We start from the raw sequence: 20,315 nt of genomic DNA, 5'->3' as shown, positions 1-20,315 counted from the left end.
TGCATTCTTATTCAAATCTGTACAAACGAAGGGCAACAATTTTACAAAAAAAGAAAATATTTGGGGTGTGTTGGCTTAACCTATGTTTTGTAAGCCCTTTTCAAGTCCTAATTCATACTGGATATGGCATTCACCACTGCAACAAATAAAATATCTAGCTGATGTTTGACTTTTGGCTTCCTCTTCACGCCACTAACGATAAAGCCATGTTGGCCAATGCAATTTCAACAGCATGGCTCACACCTCTAACTGAACTTCTTCTTCTTCTACACCTATTATTATTACTGCCCAGTATTTATATTGCTCCAACATATTACTAAGAGCTTTATATTCTTATTACTAGCTGTCCCTCTATGGTGCTCACAATCTAATGTCCCTGCCATAGTCATATGTCATTACCACAGTCTAAGGTAATTTTAGGGGGCCAATTAACCTAACTGCATGTTTTTGGAATGTGGGAGGAAACCAAAGTACCCGGAGGAAACCCACACAAACACGGAGAGAACCTGCAAACTCCATGCAGATAGTGCTCTGGCCGAGATTTGAACCTGGGACCTAGTGCTGCAAAGGCCATAGCGCTAACCACTGAGCCACCATTATCTGCCACTACAACCTTTCCATAGCTAATCAGGCCAAGTCATGTTATCAAATTCCCATGTTAAGCTACGTACACACGGCAGATTTTTATCGCCCGATAATCGGCATCAATTATCGGGCGAAAATCTTCCGTGTGTACAGTCGGTGTCGTCCATCGTCCGGACGACCGACCTGCCGGATCCACGGACGATGGAAGACAGCCGATCGTAATGAAAGGGAAGGGGAGAGCGCGCAGCAGGGTGCCGCTCCGTCGCTCTCCCCCCTCCCCTCTCCATAGAGCATGAACGGTGCTGTATGTACAGCACCGTTCATGCATCTTGCAGCCCCTTGTCTTTGGAAAGGATCGTGAAAGATCCTTTCCAACGACAAAAATTGCAAGTGTGTACGCAGCTTTATCTTACAGCTTTTGGTGGATGCTGAAGAGTTAAACCACCCAACTATTGCATTAATCTCCCAGGGACCCCGAAGTGCAAGATCTGTACCCAAGCTTCCGGTTCTGCTCACCTTCTGATACACTTTTTGTGGCTTTAAATTTACATTATGGGGAGATTCATATAAATGAAGAGCTACCTATGGTGAGGACCAACAAGAGCCAGACAATGTTACTACTGCAACAGAAGACAACCGACTGGCAGAACAGCAATGATTTTCATTTTCCAGCTCCAGTCCAATGGTTTCAAAGTGTCTGTCTGCTACAGGAGTAAAATACCGTATTTTTTGCCATATAAGACGCACTTTTTCTTCCCCAAAACTTAGGGGGAAAAGTTAGTGCGTCCTATACGACAAATGTGTTAAAAAAAATAATTAAAATATTATACTCACCCGATACCCGATCCTGCGTGTGTCTGGCTGCAGCGTGTCTCTCTTCTCTCCTCTGCCAGCATCGTGTTTTCTCCTGTCTGTAAAGCAAAGCGAAAGAAGCCGGCACAGCGCCACCTGCTGTTCCCTGTCCTAACTGCCGTACAATAGAAAAAAAGGACAGAGTGATCAGAAGGGGAATTTGAATGACAGAGTGATCAGAAGGGGAGTTTGAATGACAGAGTGATCAGAAAGGGAATTTGAAAGGTACAGAGTGATCAGAAAGGGAATTTGAATGGCACATGAGTGATCAGTAGGGGAATACCGGTATGAATGGCACATGAGTGATCAGAAGGGGAATAATCTTTCAGAAACTTTTTTTCTAGATTTTCCTCCTTTAAAATTGGGTGCGTCTTATATTCCGGAGCGTCTTATACGGCGAAAAATACGGTACATTTGCTTAGTTTCTTCTCCCAAAGGAATTAAACATTGCAACTTTGTAACAACTTTGTAACAAAGTGAGAGGCAGCAGAAATGTCATTCCAGTCCAGAATGTAGACAGCCACCCTGGAGCTGCCCTTCTGGAAATAACAGAGGAAGACATTGTCAGGCAGTAATACTGTGATTTCCATGAGAGGTAAGGAAGTACCTGGAGGTGTTGGAGTTTACATTTTGCATAAATGCACCAAACATGATAAAATATCTGAGAACAAGTTCTTTCCAAAGGTGAGAGAGGCAGAGATATCAGCTAGCCAAGACTTAAAGGAATGCAAACAAAGTTTAAATGTACTACTTGATTTAGGCAGCCAAGTGGCAAGTGAAATTTAATATAGATCAATGTAATGTTATGCACTTGGGGGCTAACAACATGCATGCTTCTGTCTAGGGCAGGGGTTGGCAACTTTTACTATCAAAAGAGCCAATTTGCCTCCTCTTCCACAAAAGAAAAATTGTCTGGAGCCGCAAAACATAACACAGCTTATAAACTTTTAAAAGTTTTAATCTTTTTTTAATTTTACCTGTTCCAACAACAGAATACAAAAAACAGGAGTGCAGTGTGCATGTGTAGGCCTACTTTGAAATAAACACTGAACTATGCAGGCCTTTTTGAGTCCTGTAGACAAAGTAGACAATTTGACAAATCTTTATTGCTTTCCAAATTTGGAAAGCATTTAAAGAAATAAAAGAATGGTTTTGGTTCAATGCAAGAATAATGTGGAGCTTTACTTAAGTGGGATAGTTCATTTTATTTTATTATCAATTATTTTAATTAAATTTGCTGTAATCATGATCAAATTAATCCAATTCATATAATAATATACTTATTTATTTAAATGTATGTTTATCATGATTCATTATGCCAAGATCAGTGCATAATTTAATCAGACGATAAATATATGATTAGTTGAAAAATCCATAATGGGAAAATTAAAAAAAAAAAAAAAAATCATGAGGATGTATATTAAAATTCTGATATTAAGTAATTAAATTGGAGTGCATGATCAAATACCATCAAAAAATCAATTAATGCATTATGATGTTGAAAACTTACTTTTAAAATGTTTGTTCCCATCATGAGCTCCTGGCTCTCTGTTAGTTTAGGAGCCGTGCATCTTCATTCAATGAGCAGCTGCCCAAAATGCATCTAGTCCGGTGTCCCACGTGGCGCTATGATGCGCCTTGATGTTTGTTTCCAGGTAAGCGGAAACGCGTGGGACACGAGACTCTCTCGAATCCCGCGCTGATGGCTCGGCCCCCCACCAGGGACGCCCCAGACGGCAAATCCCTCTCCCCCGCAATGCATATGGAGGAGAGCGAGTGTCCCCTTACTGCGCCAGTGGAAGTGTCAACGCCGGCCACGGTAAATAACCGCTATTCTTGTTTTTTCTTTTGTCAAGGCCGAAGGGAGCCACAACAAGAAGGCTAAAGAGCCACATGTGGCTCCAAACCGCGGGTTGCCTACCCCTGGATTAGGGGGAAGATATTTGGGTGAGTCAGTAAAGGAGGATCTGGGGGTTCCGGTAGATCATAGGCCCAATAGCACGCAATGCCAAGCTGCAATATCTAAAGCTAAAGTACTTTCTTTTATCAAAAGAAGACTGCAGAGATTGAGACATAATCCTGCCCCTGTACAAAGCATTGGTCAGACCACATCTGGAATATGCAGTCCAGTTTTGTGATATTGTGGCATTGGACAGAGAGCAAGAGAAGGGCAAATAAACGAAACAAAGAGATATTAGCTGAACTGAATCTATTCTCCCTTGAGAAGAGGCCTATAAGGGGGGATATGATCACTCTGTATAAATATATAAATGGTCCATATAGAGAACTCTCTTCCCAACTATTTACTTTAGGATCGTTACAGGGGACAAGGACAAGGGGGCGCTCTTTGCATCTGGAGGAAAATAAGTTTAAGCTCCGGATAAGGAAGGGATTCTTCGCTTTAAGGTCTGTGAAAATGTGGCTCCCAGAGTAAGCTCCCTCAGGAAGAAGTTTCAGCGAGTTCTATGGATTGCTTTAAAAGGTAAATGATTTCTAGAAGCACAGCATATACCTGAGGATTAAAGCTTTAACGTTAAGACAACAGAGACTATTAATCCAGGAAGCATCAGATTGTCACATGGGATCAGAAAGGATTTTTTTTTCCCTGTTGGAGCGAATTGTAGCAGAATTTTTTTTGCCTTCCTCTGGATCAACATTGTCCATAGGGTTTTTTTTTATCTGGAATATGTTTATTTCCCTAGTGGTTGAATTTGATGGAATTCTGTGTTTTTTCAACCTAACCTACTATGTAAATGACTCCTCGTTATGTTTAACATAATTGCTCCTTTATGGTTACAGTCTCTTTTTCCCCACACACACAATTTTTTGAAAACCTCAAGCTGTCTGAAAGTACTTCTAGCAAAGAAATAACTTGCAGCATATTTGCTGCTTCTGGGCAAAAAACAAACCCAATTAAGCCCCCCCCAGGCAGAACTCCGCACGTCCACACAGAACAGTAACAAATGACTCTTTATTGACAGGTAGTATTATGTCGTTACATAACCGCCGTCGTGTGCCAAGGACTGGCTCTGTACATGCTGAACTGCAGTTCCTGTTTAGTAACAAATCTTTGGCAGCCGTCGGAGCTCCAGGATTTACCAGCTAATTGAAAGTTCCCAGTTTCGCCTCGTTAATGCTCGGTGTGTACAGTGGTTAGGAAGTGCCGCCTGCACCACAGTGAAAACAGCCAGATGACGAATTCTGAACAGCTGATAACATTATAGAGAAGTGACTAAAAGGGAACTCCAGATTAAATATTAACTAGACCAGAGGTGGCCACTAAGATGCTGCCGGAGCTCTAGATCATTTTACGTTGCTCACAGCTCTGACCATTTCCTTTCCTGGAAAAACGAACACAATCCGTACATATCTGGGTCAATATCAGCAAGAAAACAAAGATAAAAAAAAAACTACAACACCAATTACATCTTTTGCAAAATGTGCACAATGCTAGAGAGGAGATACTATCACCCTCCAATAACAGTTAAAGCTAAATCTTGCAGAAAGTGTCTTCCTCTGACATGAAAGGGAAAGGTTTACTTTCTCTGCAGACAACAAGCATTAGAAGCTGCAGCAGGTATCCTGAGCCTAGGTATCTCCCTGTCAGATGACTACAAGCATCATCAAGCCCTCTCCTCCCAGGCTGTCATGTTCATTGCTCTTGGAATTCAGATTTACTTTAATTCCTTTGAGCCATCAGGTCTAAGCATCATCTAGGGGGTATTACCTAGGACAGGATTTTGTGCAGAAAGATCACTGCTTCATTATGAAACTTGTATCCTTGTTGATAGGAATTTGCTTGCGTTGCACACTGATCTCTGGTGTAATGGGTAGTCTTCATATGTTTGTGAGTGAGGACCGGGAAGCAGTTTTTTAGATGTGCTAAAAATAAATCAGAAATTTGAGAAGTTTTCAAATTTTCTTATTTTTAATGCTCAACATTTCTCTAGTTTCTGCACATGCTGCACTTCTTTAGCCGGGAAGGGATGGGGACAGGGGTGGGGAGGTATCAGAGAAAGGAACACTTACAGCTCTAGGTACAGCAAAAGTATCCAAATACAGGAATGGTGACAGAAGAGAAGAGGACTCCCCTGTCACTATCCACGGATTGTCACCTTCCCAAAGGTCTTTGCTCTACCCCAGGATTTTCCAAAGAAATGAATTAGGACTTAGGACATCACAATAAATACATGTTTAGATTTCTTCCGACTTAAATTTTTAAATTGGGTGAAAAAAAATCTTCAAAAGGGTCAAAAGCTCTGAGCCACTCTTAAATCTATATTAAGACCCCTTTATATAGATCGGTTGCATTGCATCATGTATTTTCTTTAAGGCACCCTTTTGGGAATATTCTGAGTTCCACTTGCCACAATAAAGAGTTGGGTACCATTTGATTTATGGTGCAATTAAACTGATGCTCCCTTAAGGTGTGCTGGCAAGGTACACTGGGGTACCAAATATATATATATATATATCCATTGCAATGTATATTTTCCATGAAAAACTAAATCTGCTTATGTAGATCACATCACATCAAACGCTGCATCTTCTAACAAGGAATAATTATGAACCAAATTACATTTATGTGCAAAATTGTGTCAAGCAGAGATCGGTCACGTAGCCGTCTGATTCCTGACCCCCGGCACTGGTACAATTCCCAGCAGGAACTCAGACTGCTGAAAATCATATTTCACGCTGGTCAGTTTATGACGCAGAAAAGAGTCTAAAAATCTAGACTTCAGTTACGTGAAGGTTACATAACAAATCTTCAGCCTCATCATTACAGAACACAAATAACACGGTCACCTCGGACCAGCAGGGACCCAATTATGAGAAAAAGCAGGGCTGAAAGCAAGCAGCAGCTGAATAATACCAAGGTGAGACAACAGGTCAGAGGTGTATGACGGTGTCACCAGTGCCCTGCCTAGGAAGCAGTAACTCACCATTATGAAAAATAAAAGTGAGTGGAATTAAAGAGAACCGGTACGATGAAGTAAGCGGCCATTGCTCAACTCATTCTAAACAATGCTGAATGCCTGGATGTTAAGCTGATCACATCTGAAAAAAGCAAGCAGGTAAATGCACCAATTACTGAACACCTGAGCTGTACTCTCATTCTGGGTCAGTGATTTGGAAAGTATTAAAAGCCGAGGATCAGAACACCAAGCTGTATATTCTAGTACCAGATCAGCAATGGCCATTTATATAACACTGGGGACAATTTTGAACAAATTTGGCAGTTTCACCATTCCCAGTGGAAGGGTGAACATCAGCACATTTGTAGAGCAAGCCTATTTGGCATATTTTGAAGTTAAACTTGGTGATCAAGATAAGTCTTGGGCCCCTCATATGGTGTGCAAACAGTGTGTTGAGGGTTTACGGAAGTGGACAAAGGGAACACGTGATTAGATGCCATTTGGTATACCTATGGTTTGGCGAGAGCCAGGAAATAATTTCAGTGACTGTTACTTTTGTATAGTGAAAACTTCAGGATATAACAAGAAAAATGAATGTAACAGAGTATCCTAGTCTTGGCTATACGCCCAGTGGCTCATTCAGATGAAATCTCAGTGCCAGTTTTCGTTACACTACCCTCTCTTGAAGAACATGATTATGGTGATGAAATAGGTGACAACAATGATGAAGAGTTTGAAATTGAAGAGGTTTCTGTTTGTAAGGGATTTGATCAGCATGAGATGAGTAATTTGGCACGTGATTTGGGACTATCGAAGAAGGCTTCAGAACTCCTAGCATCAGGACTGCGTGAGAAAAACTTATTTTAAAAAAGAACGAAGGTATCGTACTTTCAAACCAGAGAAATTCCATTTCTGCAGTACTTTAGAATTGACAACAGCTTTGTGTATTGCCATAACATGCCTGGTTTAATGGAGGAATTAGGAATTCCAATCTTTAACTCAACTGAATGGCGACTATTCATTGATAGCTGAAAGCGGAGCTTAAAGTGCGTCCTCCTTCACAATGGCAATATATTTGGGTCAGTCCCAATTGGCCATTCAGTTTCTCTTTGTGAAGAATATGCAGACATAAAGAGTCATTGAGCTGTTGCAATATCACCAACAAAATTGGGTCATCTGTGTTGACCTTAAAATGGTATGCTTCCTTCCTGGTCAGCAACGCGGATACACCAAGTATCTCTGTTATCTGTGCATGTGGGACAGCAGAGCTCGTGAGAGGTATTGGGTGGAAAGGAATTGGCCTTCTAGATCTGCCCTAAAACCAGGTGATCCAAACATTCTACATGAGCCACTTGTTGATAGAAAGAATATATTCCTGCCTCTGCACATAAACTGGGTCTGATGAAGTAGTTCATTAAAGCTTTGCCAACTGAAGGAGACTGTTTCAAGTATCTCATTTTGGCATTTCCTAGCCTGTCATTTGAAAAAATAAAGGCTGGGGTGATTGATGGTCCACAGAGTTGGCAGCTCATTAAAGATGAACATCAGGACAATGTCATAAGTCGGAAAGAATGCTTGATTATCGTTCAAAGCCATTGTCAAGGACTTTCTTGGAAACATACAAGCAAATAATTACACAGAAATTGTCCAGAAAATCTTTGGGAGCTACACAATGCTTGGTTGCAATATGAACATCAAGGTGCATTTTCTGCATAGCCATCTTTCTATCATCCCGGAAAAACCTTGGTGCAGTCAGTGATGAACAAGGAGAACGATTCCAAGATTTGAAGGTCATGGAAGGACGGTATCAGGGTAGATGGGATGTACATATGGTAGCTGACTATTGTTGGAGCATCCAGCGGGATTGTCCTAACACTGAACACTCCAGGAAAAGCTATAAACGTAAATTTTTTATCTTAACCGCTTACCCGAATAATTTTCAAATGTTTTACTGTAAAAAAAAAAAATGTCATAGAGTAGCAATAAATCATTTGTATAAACAAAGGAAATTTAAATAAACAGTTCATTCAAGTTAATATTTCATTATTTTTTCATTGTAAAATTTACAGGGTACCCTGTATCATAAAAATTAGATGCGATAGCAAAAAACTGGATTCACCACCCAAAAATTAGAAAAAAAACAAGTGTAAAATCTAACTCAACAAAAAATGCGTTCCCCAGTGTAAAATCTGACAGGCCTACCCAACACTATATATATATTATTTATATATATATATATATTATATACATACATACATATATATATATATATACACACATATACACACACACACTATCACAGAAGATACAATTCCAATATATAACCATTTCTTGGACAGCAAAAAAGATACAATGTGGTTAAATTTTATTATTTGTTAACCTTGGGAGGAGGTTACAGTTATTTAGAAGCTGTATGCTTTGAATTGAGTTCCCTATATCAATGCACCAAAGAATACTAAACTTTGTTTACCAAGTGCTATTAGGAGCTTAACTCCCCTACACTTTGGGCTTTAACTTTACTTACAAGTAGATAGGAAAAGTAAAATGATTGTATGAAACCCTCGTTTATGAATTCATGTTACCCTCTAGGTCCACCGCAACATTTCGCCATTATTTTGCTCCCATTTTTAGTATTACCCCAAACTTCCATGCAGGGAGGTAGCACAGCCTCCCTCATACAATCAGATGAATGCGTGTAGGGACTACATGTCCCAAGATCTCTTGCATGCAGCACATGCATACCCCCATCTCAGACTTTTTGCTGGCGGCATGTACATCAGGATGGCAATGTTGGTGCACCAGGAAAACCTTACAGGGCAGCGTAGCCATCCAATATGTGGAAGTATTCCTAGCCAGTTCTACTTCTGCTTTTCTATAAAGGAACAAGACAAAACCTCAGTAAGAAAGTGATGCTGCTACAGATAAACTGACTGCTTGGTGGGTTTATTACAACAGACTATAAAAAAGTTGGAGAGCTATGGAAGCTTTTTAACAATTCTGTACCTATTGTATCAAAAACAGGTCCTGGTAATTTGCATTTACCATTGCAAAGGGGGAAATGGTGACAAATATGGAACTAGATAAAAACCTCTAATATACCCCCCCCCCCCCCATAAACTGATTGAAATGAATAATTGGGTAGAGAGTTCCCTATATGGGCCATTTAGAGATTTATACAGGGTGATCATATCCCCCTTATACGGTTTTTCTCAAGGGAGAATAGATTCAGTTCAGCTTTTCTCTCCCCATAGCTGAGCTCCTCCCTTCCTTTTAGAAGTTTAGTTGCTGTTCTCTGCACTCTCTCCAGTTCCACAAAAACCTATGTGCAAAATATAAAAAGGGGGATGCACTAGAACAATGGCTGGAGTTCTCACCTTGAGTTCCAGGACCAGGTCCATCCTCTTGCGGCCCAACGGGTTGATGTCATTCAGGATCAATGCCGTGATAATGTCAATGCCGTTGGACTCATGGGTGGCAATGCAGTTCTGCAGGGTGACAATAGGAGTTGGTATCAGATCACATTAGGAATTTGTAGCTTCTACTGAACATTTTTTAATAATATTCTTTGTCTGTGTTATCACCCTTCCAGTAATACTTCTAATACTAGGGTAACAAAAGTCCATTATTTGCCTCCTTTGAAAAAATGGCAGAGGGTGCTGAAAGTTTTGCATGTAAGCCTTCACGTTGTATTTGCCCAGGCACCCATTATGTCAAACACTACCCCTGGAGGCACACTCACGGTGCAAAAACATTGTCTCCCTAAGACAAGGTTATAAAACACCTCCCTTATTCAGTTAGTTAAGTGTTTTGTACTACTCAGATCAGAAATAACATTGATAAGGGTCAGCAGGGACCAGACATTGGAAGTTATCAGTTTACAAGATTTCTGTATTATTTATTAGCATTCAGACAGAAATCTTTCTTCCTCTTAAGCGGTCTTGCCTACCCTGTAATTTATCTGAGGGCACCAAATTTAGGAAAGGAGAGAGCGGAGATTTCTTGTAATGTGCAAATTCAAATGTATGAGTTTTATACAACTTTTCTCTTACCATACATAGTTTCCCTAAATCTGAAACTTTATGAAGCCTCATTTACCCGACCCATTTCGCTCACTAGGCTTCTTCAGGGGTATATAGAGACTAAAGACTAGATAATAGAGGAGGGATAATTAACAATCTCTATATATCTCTGAAGAAGCCTAGTTGGCAAAACACGTCGGGGAAACAAGTTGTCATCTATTTACTTTGTCCAAATATAGGAAAATTATGTAAAGTAGGGAAGTCCTACACCGATGAAGTATTAATGTGTTTGATTTATATTGGTTTGCATACACTTTTTAACATTTGTGAAACATTGTATGATAGTACATTTAAATTTGCCTATTACAAAAAACCCAGGCTCTATCCTTTTTGCTTACTCAAATTTGATGAAATATTTAACAGACCAAAAAAAGGGTTTAATTGTTAACATTTTCATACATTTCCAACTATAATGCTAAACATTTCATGAAAAATCCCTAAAAGCAAACTTGTGCTAAAAAAAGCAACACCAATGTTGAACGACAAATGGCAGTTGGCCGACTGTTGTGCCAATCTGAATATTTCAAGTATTTTTGGTGGTGGAACTAATGCAATCCCAGACTAGGAGTTCCGATTCTCCACATGCTTGCAGCAGGTCAGTGATAACCATCGATTCTAGAGATGGCCAGGCACAAAGCAGATTTAAGAAACAAAGATAAGATGTGATCTTTGACAGACGCCACAGGTCCTGCATGTCCTGCCAAGAACAGCAATTATTACTCTGTGGCTGTCCAGAACTTTCACACTTTGTTCAGAGACGCTGTACAGACAGCGATGACAATATCTGTGGCAGGCACACCCATTGTGCCCCGGCTTTCAAAGCACTCCGATTGCACGATGGCATCCCAAGGCGTGTCCCCGGCACCCAGAGCTGCACGTTACATAACAAGTTACACAGAGTTCCAAGGAAGTCATCCAACACGTGTGCAGTGTCCCGGGGTCAGAGTGCCTATGTAATAGATATGCACAGAGGGCAGAGGCTGGGGCATGTGGCATTCAAGCCAATCAGATAAGGGCAGAATCACTGACACGTTGTATTGTGACACCTGCAATACACACCTGGTTCTCATGGCACGGGCCCTGGCAATACTCAGTCAGGCTCTCCAAAGTCTGGTTAATAAGGGCGACGTTCTTTTCATTGATGTAGAGCCCCAGCAAGCCCAGACCACCTGTTGTGCTGCCGCAGATGCAGTCCAGGAACTGCAGAGTCTCGCAAACCAGGTTGTAATTGGTCTTGTTGTTCTGGCAGCGCAGGAAATTCTGCAATAATAAAATCAAAGTCACTAATTTCAACCTGAAAATTTGTTTTAAAGAGACAATGGATGTTCTCTCAGCAGCATTTTGGGTCTCTGTCCCTCAAAGATAAGTTGTCAATCTATTACAATGGAAGTGCCCAATTATTCTATAGCCATAAAGCAGCTTTAAAAATGTCTGCAGCGCAAAAAAAAAAAAAAAAAAAAAAAAAAAAAAAAAAAAAAAAAAAAAGGGAAAGTATGCGATTCAACCCAGAAGTCCATACACCAACTTTGACTTTGCACCAAGGCCTTTCCATCCCCGCCCCAATTACCTGCAGATCCCGGTTGTGGTTTTCGCAGAGCAGCTGGAGGAAGCGCAGAATTGGCTGCATAATTGTAATGACTGCGCTCATTTCAAGCTCATCCCGTCCTTTCTCTGAGTTACCCAATCCTCCCTCTCCACCTGAGAAATGGTCGTCCGGGTCGGCTTCTCGGCGGAAAGAATTGAAAGCCTTCTTGGTGGCAACGGTGGCCTCTAAAAGCTGCTCTTTGGCCTCTTCGGTTATTTGCATACCGGCTTCCCGGGCTGCAAAGGGGGAGAAAAAAAATTAAATGCACTTTTACCACTTTAATTCACTCAATGTCCATGACATTGTCTAAGCAGACATATCAGTCTGCTGCAGACAGGAGGAAACATTTCCTCAGTCTACCTGGTAATCGGACTACAAACTTTATAGAACCGAGACTGCAGAAGGGACTAAGGTGCTAGTAAAAGAAGCAACAGGGGAAGTGAGTCCCCTTTCTAACCACCACAGAAGATGGACAGAAGTTACAAATTCAATCACAGGGCACCTATTCAGAACTTCACATTACATGACAGACGTCATAGAAAAAAAAAAGCTAACTGCACTTCCAGAATCAGCACACCTATTTTAGTGTAAATAAGCTTAAAAATGAAGTCAACAGAAAACATGTTCAAAATTGTTCCCCAGTTTTATCCGGCTAGACTTCCTTTCCTCTTCCTTACCTCTCTTGCGGTGCGGTGTGTCCCTCTCCGACTGCTCCTCATCGCGCTTCTTGCTGCCCAGGTCGCTGGTGTTCACCGTGACTGTGGCTTTGATTTCTTGTTGGGCGACTTTCATCCGATCGAAGAAAACTTTAAAGAACTTCTCCGACTTCTTGTCCTCCGTGAGCCGGCAGAAGAAGGAATGCTACGGAAAGAGAAACTTTGCTGAACATTTCATACAATATATAGCTTCAGTAGCCTGGAAAGGGTTCATGGTGCATGGCCCAGGTTACAAGGTCTTGGATGCAAAGGATCGCTGGGCTGTCTAGCAGTTCATGATGGATACAAACACATGCAGACAATAAATGAAACCCCATTTAAATTTTGTTTTTGGGACAGGCTCTGCATTTTAGGCCAAAGCGGCTCTACTGCTGGGCACAGATCTGTCAGTCTAACAATGTGGAGGATGCACAGTAATGACCACATTGATGTATTGTTGGCTTTTTATGGTCTATAGCTGCCAATACTGACTTGTTTATGATGGTTTATTTTCCTAGTCATTCTTATTCCCTTTCAGAAGATGCATATTGGGGGCCAGGTAATGCTATGAAAATGGTGATTCCTGGTCTAAAAGTGGAGGAGCAAGGACAATGACAGCCAGGACAACAATACAAGGACAAGTTCCCTTTGGTGATACAATGCAATTCACTCTAAGCAAGGCAATTCTAAATATCCTCTGAACTCAATAGAGGTGCTAAAGTGAAAAGGGAAATTTAAAGTGTATTAGGATCCATTTAAAAGATACAATTATTTTTATTATCCATGGGGAATAACTCTCTCTCCTTCGGGTTTTTTGTAGCAGTCTTGAACAATACTTTTTACATCCTGATGACCAATGTCAATGACATAAGAAGTGACAAAGAAGAAGTGATAAGAAAGCCAAATTGTTACAGTCACTGAAACAGGATATGAGGGGAAATCTTCCAATATGGAAACTTGTTTCAATTACCAAGAGAATTCCACTTTTTAAGGGATTCCCTTTCACTTCATGTTGTGTCTACAGGGAAATTGGCAAAACCTTATCTTTTCCCTACTCTTCCAAGACAAAGCAGATTTTCCATTGCCTATAGCAGCCAGAATATAAAGACCAAAAATGGTTACATTGTGTTCTTGATTCACAAGCTACTATGTAAAGCTACATACACACTTCCAATTATTATCGTTGGAAAACGAACGACGAACGTTCCTGCACGATATATACGAACGATCGTATAGCACCGATCCTGCACATAGAGTTAACGACACGATCGTTCGTAGATATTGTACACACAATAGATACGATCGTTTAAGCGATAGAGGAACTATGTGCACGACAGGAAAGTGAACGGACGTTCGTTCATCACGCATGCTCTGAACATGGACGATCAACGAACGACCGTACACACGAACGATGTTCAACGATCGTCGTCCAATCCGATCCGCCGGTCCGGTCGTTCGTTTCCAGCGACTTTCCTCGTTCGTCGGCGTCGTTGGTTACTTTTTTACGAACGATTTTTTGCCCAATCGATCGTTCGTCGTTCGATTGGAACGATAAAAATTGGAAGTGTGTACGCACCTTTACTCTTTTACTATGTAACGCCTTTCTCAGCTTGGGATACTGATAAAGTTGTAAGTGGTTACAAAGCTGAGCACTGCAAATTTCATTGGTGCTCATTCCAGGTGGGAGATCCAAGTGTCAGTTGGCAGTGACCACCAACGTAACGTTTGGAAGTTTTATTGCCTTACAAATCCTGTTCAATAATCATTAAAATGGCCACCACGGCTAGCTTTGTACTACTTGATGATATACAAAGCTTTGCAACTGTCAATCACCCAGCACATCTGCTGACCCTTGATCAGGAAAAAGCCTTTTACTAAATAATGCAAGATTTAATTTTTAATCTTTATTCTTTGTAGATTTTCATTTGATTCATTGGTTTTAGCAGATCAGACTTCTAACCTAATACAAACATTGCTATTAATAAACAGGATTTATATAGCGCCGACATATTACGTAGCACTGTACATTAAACAGGGGTGGCAAATGACTAACTGATACAGACAGTGACACAGGAGGAGGAGAGGACCCTGCCCCAAAGAGCTTACAACCATATAGTGCATACCTCTAACAGGGGGTTACATCTACAAGAAGCATTACTGTCAGGGAGGAGGGCACTGCCAGTAATGTTAGGTAACACTTTTTGGTGCCTGTTAAAAATGATCCACTGTGACTGTCAATTGCTTTATGTTCAACAGAACCTGTAAAACCTTCTTCAAACCAATGTTCCCTGAGCTGTATGTACATTCTGAATTTGGCAGAGGTTCCCTGTTATTACAAAGGCTCTTCGGGATAAACAATTGAGGTATAATAAGTTTGTAAACTGCTGCTGTGTGCTTGCTCCTTTCATCTTGCCGAGTGTGTCAGTTGAACAATACAATGCACACGGGTGTGGCTGCTGCATGCGCCTGGCTTTCATATATATACTCTGGGGCCTCGTACAAGCTCCCAGCCAGCACAGTGTATTGTCTTGTAATGTTGGAGACTCGAGGTGAGCACTGCTGCAGAGTGGATCCAGCAAAGCCCCTTATCCAGAAAAGAGAATAGAGTCTCCAGGGGGAGCAGCGCAGCCATGGAAACTGCTCGTCTTGCTCAGCAGAGCGCAGTGACGCACACAGCACAGCCTGGCACAGAGGGGAATGAGGCCAGCAGCTCATTAAACCTCCTGCCTTCAGCCAGCTGATATAAATAGACCTTACATAACCTGCCGACTGCTGCCTGCAGAGAACACACACCTCTCCAGCTGCACAGTGTGGGGTCACTGGTTTGGGGAAAAGCAGAGGGAGGATTAGGGCATAATTACAATTGTCCCCAAAAGGTAAAAGGGCCTGGTCAATACAGCAACGCTATTTTTCTTTTAACACAGCAACAATATTTTCTAATTTTCATGTCTTTTCCCTTAAAGTCCATCCTTTGTGCTGTAGGGTGAAAGCATTATCACCAAGAACCTCATAATCAACCTCTATGTTGAGAAACACAAACTGGAATAATGCATATAATGCAAACATTTTTTTACTACATATACCAACGCATCATGCACTACTCTATACGGGTTTCTTAAGCAAATCATTTTTTGCAAGGTTTCTTACCTAGAAATCCTGCCAATAGCAAGACTTGTCCAGGCGGACAACAATAAGCCACTGCCTGTAAATTAGCAGGGGTGCTGCCAGCTTGCTGTGTGGGGTTCTTTAGCTGGCTGACAAGCTGGATGTTAGACCCGATAGGCAGACCTGCCACTTATGAGCGCCTTCAGTTGACCATTGGGGTACCTATCTGGTCTATCAGATGGCCAACCTGTTAGCTAACTCAAAAGGTGAAGCTTACAACAGAAAATTTCCCTTTTAGGCCCAGACACAATGGATATTATAGATAGTTTTTGTATAATATAGTTATTTCTCATACCAGAAGACAAAACTTTTCAAGAAGCTTGACCCTCCTCACCCAGACTAGATCTAGATAATACCTGCAGCTATAGAGGAAGAATACATGGCATAATACAAGATATACTTCTTCAAATGTAGAAGACGACATTGACAAAATTTGGCGCTCACCTGAATGGTTGTGTTGCCCCCTTCAAGCAACGCAATAGCCAATAGAATGCTCTCATGAAACACACGGTCGCTGGTGGCATTCATGATGAGGTCAATGACCAAATCCGAAGCTCCTTCCTTATCAAGGTGGCACTGAACGTCAGACAAACTCATCTCCCCTCGGCTCAAAGTTCCTGAACCGGAACCAGCAGCTATGAATGAAAAAGAACAATGTTAAGTCCCTGCGCACTTGTGTCACTGTCTGTTTATTGTACAGCCATGCGTAATATGTTGGCGCCATATAAATACTGTTTTTACTAATAAAGTTTATGCTGAGCCTGTTAGGGTGCTCTACAGCTATTTGGGGCCCCATTGGAGAGATTTCAAATTGGCAATCAGCAGGAAGTGAAAACAAATCTACAAGGACCCAAAGTAAATGTTATAAAAAAATTAGCTGGGAATAAACTAAAATTTGGTCTCCACAAGAACTAAAAAAGGACTTACCTCCCCCACCAGACTTCCCTCCGCCACCTCCAGATAACGATCCATTGCCAAAGCTGGTGAGGCTCTCCCTTCTTCCACCTTGCTTGATGGTTCCATAATAGCGGTTCACCAAAATTACCCGGAGTGCTTCCCCCTGCAATGTAAAAAAAGATAACAAAACATTATGATCCAGGAGAGATTGTAAATGGGAAAACTGACTCTTCCAGTTGAGTTCCTAACTTCCAACTGGAGTTCAAAGAGGAACTTAACAAATGGTAAGAACGAGGATGACACAACCAAAAGGTGCACCACCTACCAACATCACAAGAACAGCAAAATGATGAGAAAACAATGATGAGAGCTCATCTGGAGATGGGTGCTGGTGTACATACCCTTTTGATATCTTCAAGGTGCCTCAGAGACTGGGCCTGACCAGGATCCTGTGACCATGCAGAGATCAGATTCAAAAACTGAGCAAATCAAATCACCCTTAGCATCCCCACAATAACACAGGGCGGGTGGATACAAAGGTGGTGGTGATATAGGAAAGGATACAAGATGGCAATGATGAGGGGTTTTAAGGTAACCATACATCCTCCTGCTATTGTGACATCTCAAACATTAGCTCAAGAATTAGCGGCATTACCAGTAGAGATTCTACATCATTTAGACAATACTTTGTGGTCTCAATAAAGCAGTGTTCTACCCAGGTTTTAGTTGGGCGCACACCCCGGCACTTGTCAGTAACCACCCGGCTGTTTTGGGTGGTTACTGAAAAGTTGGGTCACAATACAGGGGCTGATACCCACCTAGAGCTTCTTCCCACCCAGTTCAAAAACATTTCTGGGGGAAACTGTAAAGGAATCAGGCACTTTGATTACATGATCATTTTTTGTACATGACGGGTTCTCACAAGTCCAGGTTTGGTGACGATAAGGCACTCAAAAGCTTTGCAATGAACTTGCAAAGAATATAAAGTTTTTCAATTCTGCTCAACCCTTGTCATCACAATGTAACATCCCTACTACAACCTGAGGAAGATATGATGTTTTTAAACTGTGGGAGAAAACCAGAGAATAAAAATAGGGGAAGAATACAAACTCCATGCAGGTCAGGATTCAACCCTCTGACCCCAGCCCTGGCCACATAGCAATGAGGGTTAAAATGAATGCAATGCAAGCTGCATATATGATTCTGTGCCAATTTTATCTGTTCCTCTTTTTTACCCACAAATGGTGATCATGTCTGATGTGGGGAGGTTGAGGGCAGACGTGTTACCAGCAGCCTGCAAGTGAATAGTTAATCTCTCACATAAGCAACTTGGTGAATCAGCAGGAAAGTCCCTTCACTGGAGGGTGGGAAAGTGAATATTTCACATCTGGAGGGCTGGGGTGGGGTGTGTGGGGGGGCTCACAAGCCGTCTTCTGTCTGACAGGCAGATTCAGTATTTCCCCCACAGGACAGACAGCAGGTGGGGTGCTGGCAGAGACCTAGATAATAACCAAACTTCTGGTTTGCCTTCCAGGAGACACCGAGCGACCTTTTGGGATAAAAGGAAATGGATAATTTAAAGGCCATTAAAAGCCATAACTTAGTTTAGTGTTAGATGGAAATTCTTAGATTGTAAGCTCTTCTGGGTCCTCGCCTCCTCCTGTGTCACTGTCTGCATATGTCTGCCTTTTGCAAACCCTATTTAATGTACAGCGCTGCATAATTTGCTGGTGCTACATAAATCCTATTTATTATTATTATTATTATTATTATTAATAATGGGAAGTAATTGGAACCTCTGTCAGATTTTAAACCACCGATTAGGTCTCCCTATTATTTCAGTTCTGGGGACATGAAATTGATGACTGCGGCCTCCAAAAATCCAGCGCTGGGCTGATCCCACAGCAGGGGTCCATGGGCCTAAAAGAGGGACCTAATAATACTGCAGGACGTTGGTGCATGGGCAGCCCAGATCTGCTTTTTTACCTACTGTTTTTTTTTTATTTATTTCATTTATAGATTTATTTTGCTTATTCTTTCCAGCATTTTACCCTTTTCTCCCACCCACCTACATTCTCCTCATTCTGAACATTTATAAAGAGCAATGGCGTAGGTATTACCATAGAAACTTCTGCAGTTGCTATGGGGCCTGGAACCAAGGGGGGCCCCATCCAGACATTGCTGATTTTAGACCGAAGTGCTCCCCCCCCCCTCCTCTCCATGCCCTCCCTGCTCATGTCAGGTCAGTGCAGTCCAAAGGCAGGTCCCGTCACATGACCAGGGCAGGGCACTTCAAGTAGACTGGAAGACTTTCCAATAATTGTGGGCTGGACTCCATGCTGGAGTTGCCAACTGGCCCGAATTACGAGCCTGGCTGGTAAAACTGGATTTATTGCCAGGGAAGGTGGGCATAGAGGTCAGCAAATTTTATTAGATGAGAGTTGTGTGTGCTAAGGGAGTTGGATGCCAAGAAGGAAAAGTTTGCTGGGTGAATGCAATGGAGAACATGTGCACTGGGGGCAAAGGTGGTCAAGATGGATAATGCATGTAAATGGGCATTAACCAAGAAGGGAGGGCATCTATGCTGGGGGGGAGTTGGATGCCAAGGAAACCATGTGTGCAAAGTGGATATTATTGGCAAAGAAGAGAATGTGGGCTGGGGGAGGAAGTCAGCAGGCAAGCGAGAACATGGATGCAGGAGAATGCCATGGGAAACATGTGCACGTTGGGGGGGCAAGAGTTGTCAAAGTGGATAGTGCCATGCTAGGGATGGGGGCATCCATGAAGTTGGATGCCAAGGAGAACATACTAAGGAGGAAACTTGTGCTGGGGGTAGTCATGCTAAAGAAGAGAATGCTTGCTGAGAGAAAGTGAGCAAGCAAAGAAGAACATAGGAGCTGGGGGACAGGGGCTAAAGGCGCATAATGCATGCTGAGGATGGGAGCAACTAAGGAGGGAGGGGATGTGTGCGAGGGGAGTAGGATGTCAAATCAAACATGTGTGCTAGGGGGGCATGTCATGAAGGCAACATGTGCTGGGGAGGGTGGGGATGCATGCAAAGAAGAATAGGGGGCTGAGGTGCAACAGAAAACACATGCACTTGGGGGACAAGGGTAGTAAAGGTGTAAAATGCAATCTAATATGAGCAACTAAGGAGGAAGGGCATGTGTGCAAGGGGGCATACCAAGGAGGAAAAACATGGGGGGGTAGTCATGCCAAAGAAGACAATTTGTGCTGGGGGACATGAGCATGCAAAAAAAACATTGGCGCTGGGGTATGCAAATTTAGAACATGTGCACTGGGGGGCAAGGGCCAGGGGGTCAACGTGGATATTGCTTGCTGGGGATGGAAGCAAGTACGGAGGGGCGGGCATGTGTGCTGGGGAAGTTGGATGCCAAGGACAACATGTGTTCGAGGGAGCACACCAGGGCTTTAGTTCCGCATCGGGGCCAGGAATACTAGATCTGTCATCAGCATATCCAATACTTAGTTGAAAAATTTATGCCGCCAACAGAGTTCCTGATCAGCGTATAAGTGACGC

The 20,315-nt window shown here is 42.1% G+C and overlaps 1 protein-coding gene across 9 annotated transcripts in view; it reads right to left on the bottom strand.

The window, feature by feature from the left end:
- The window catches only part of ITPR1 (inositol 1,4,5-trisphosphate receptor type 1), a 114,614-nt gene that overhangs the window by 16,462 nt on the left and 77,837 nt on the right, over positions 1-20,315 (bottom strand). For 7 of the 9 annotated variants that reach the window (XM_072420445.1, XM_072420444.1, XM_072420447.1 and 4 more), the window contains 7 exons: positions 17,176-17,223; positions 16,805-16,937; positions 16,322-16,512; positions 12,695-12,878; positions 12,000-12,253; positions 11,492-11,692; positions 9,728-9,838 (listed from right to left, as the gene is read on the bottom strand). In XM_072420445.1, coding sequence (XP_072276546.1) covers positions 9,728-9,838; positions 11,492-11,692; positions 12,000-12,253; positions 12,695-12,878; positions 16,322-16,512; positions 16,805-16,937; positions 17,176-17,223 — 1,122 coding nt within the window. The remainder of the gene's footprint in view (positions 1-9,727; positions 9,839-11,491; positions 11,693-11,999; positions 12,254-12,694; positions 12,879-16,321; positions 16,513-16,804; positions 16,938-17,175; positions 17,224-20,315) is intronic. The other 2 variants (XM_072420452.1, XM_072420453.1) reach the window with 1 other exon arrangement.

The sequence above is a fragment of the Pyxicephalus adspersus genome, chromosome 8 (genome assembly GCF_032062135.1).
Source record: "Pyxicephalus adspersus chromosome 8, UCB_Pads_2.0, whole genome shotgun sequence".
NCBI lineage: Eukaryota > Metazoa > Chordata > Amphibia > Anura > Pyxicephalidae > Pyxicephalus > Pyxicephalus adspersus.
This window is presented reverse-complemented; position numbering and strand designations above follow the sequence as displayed.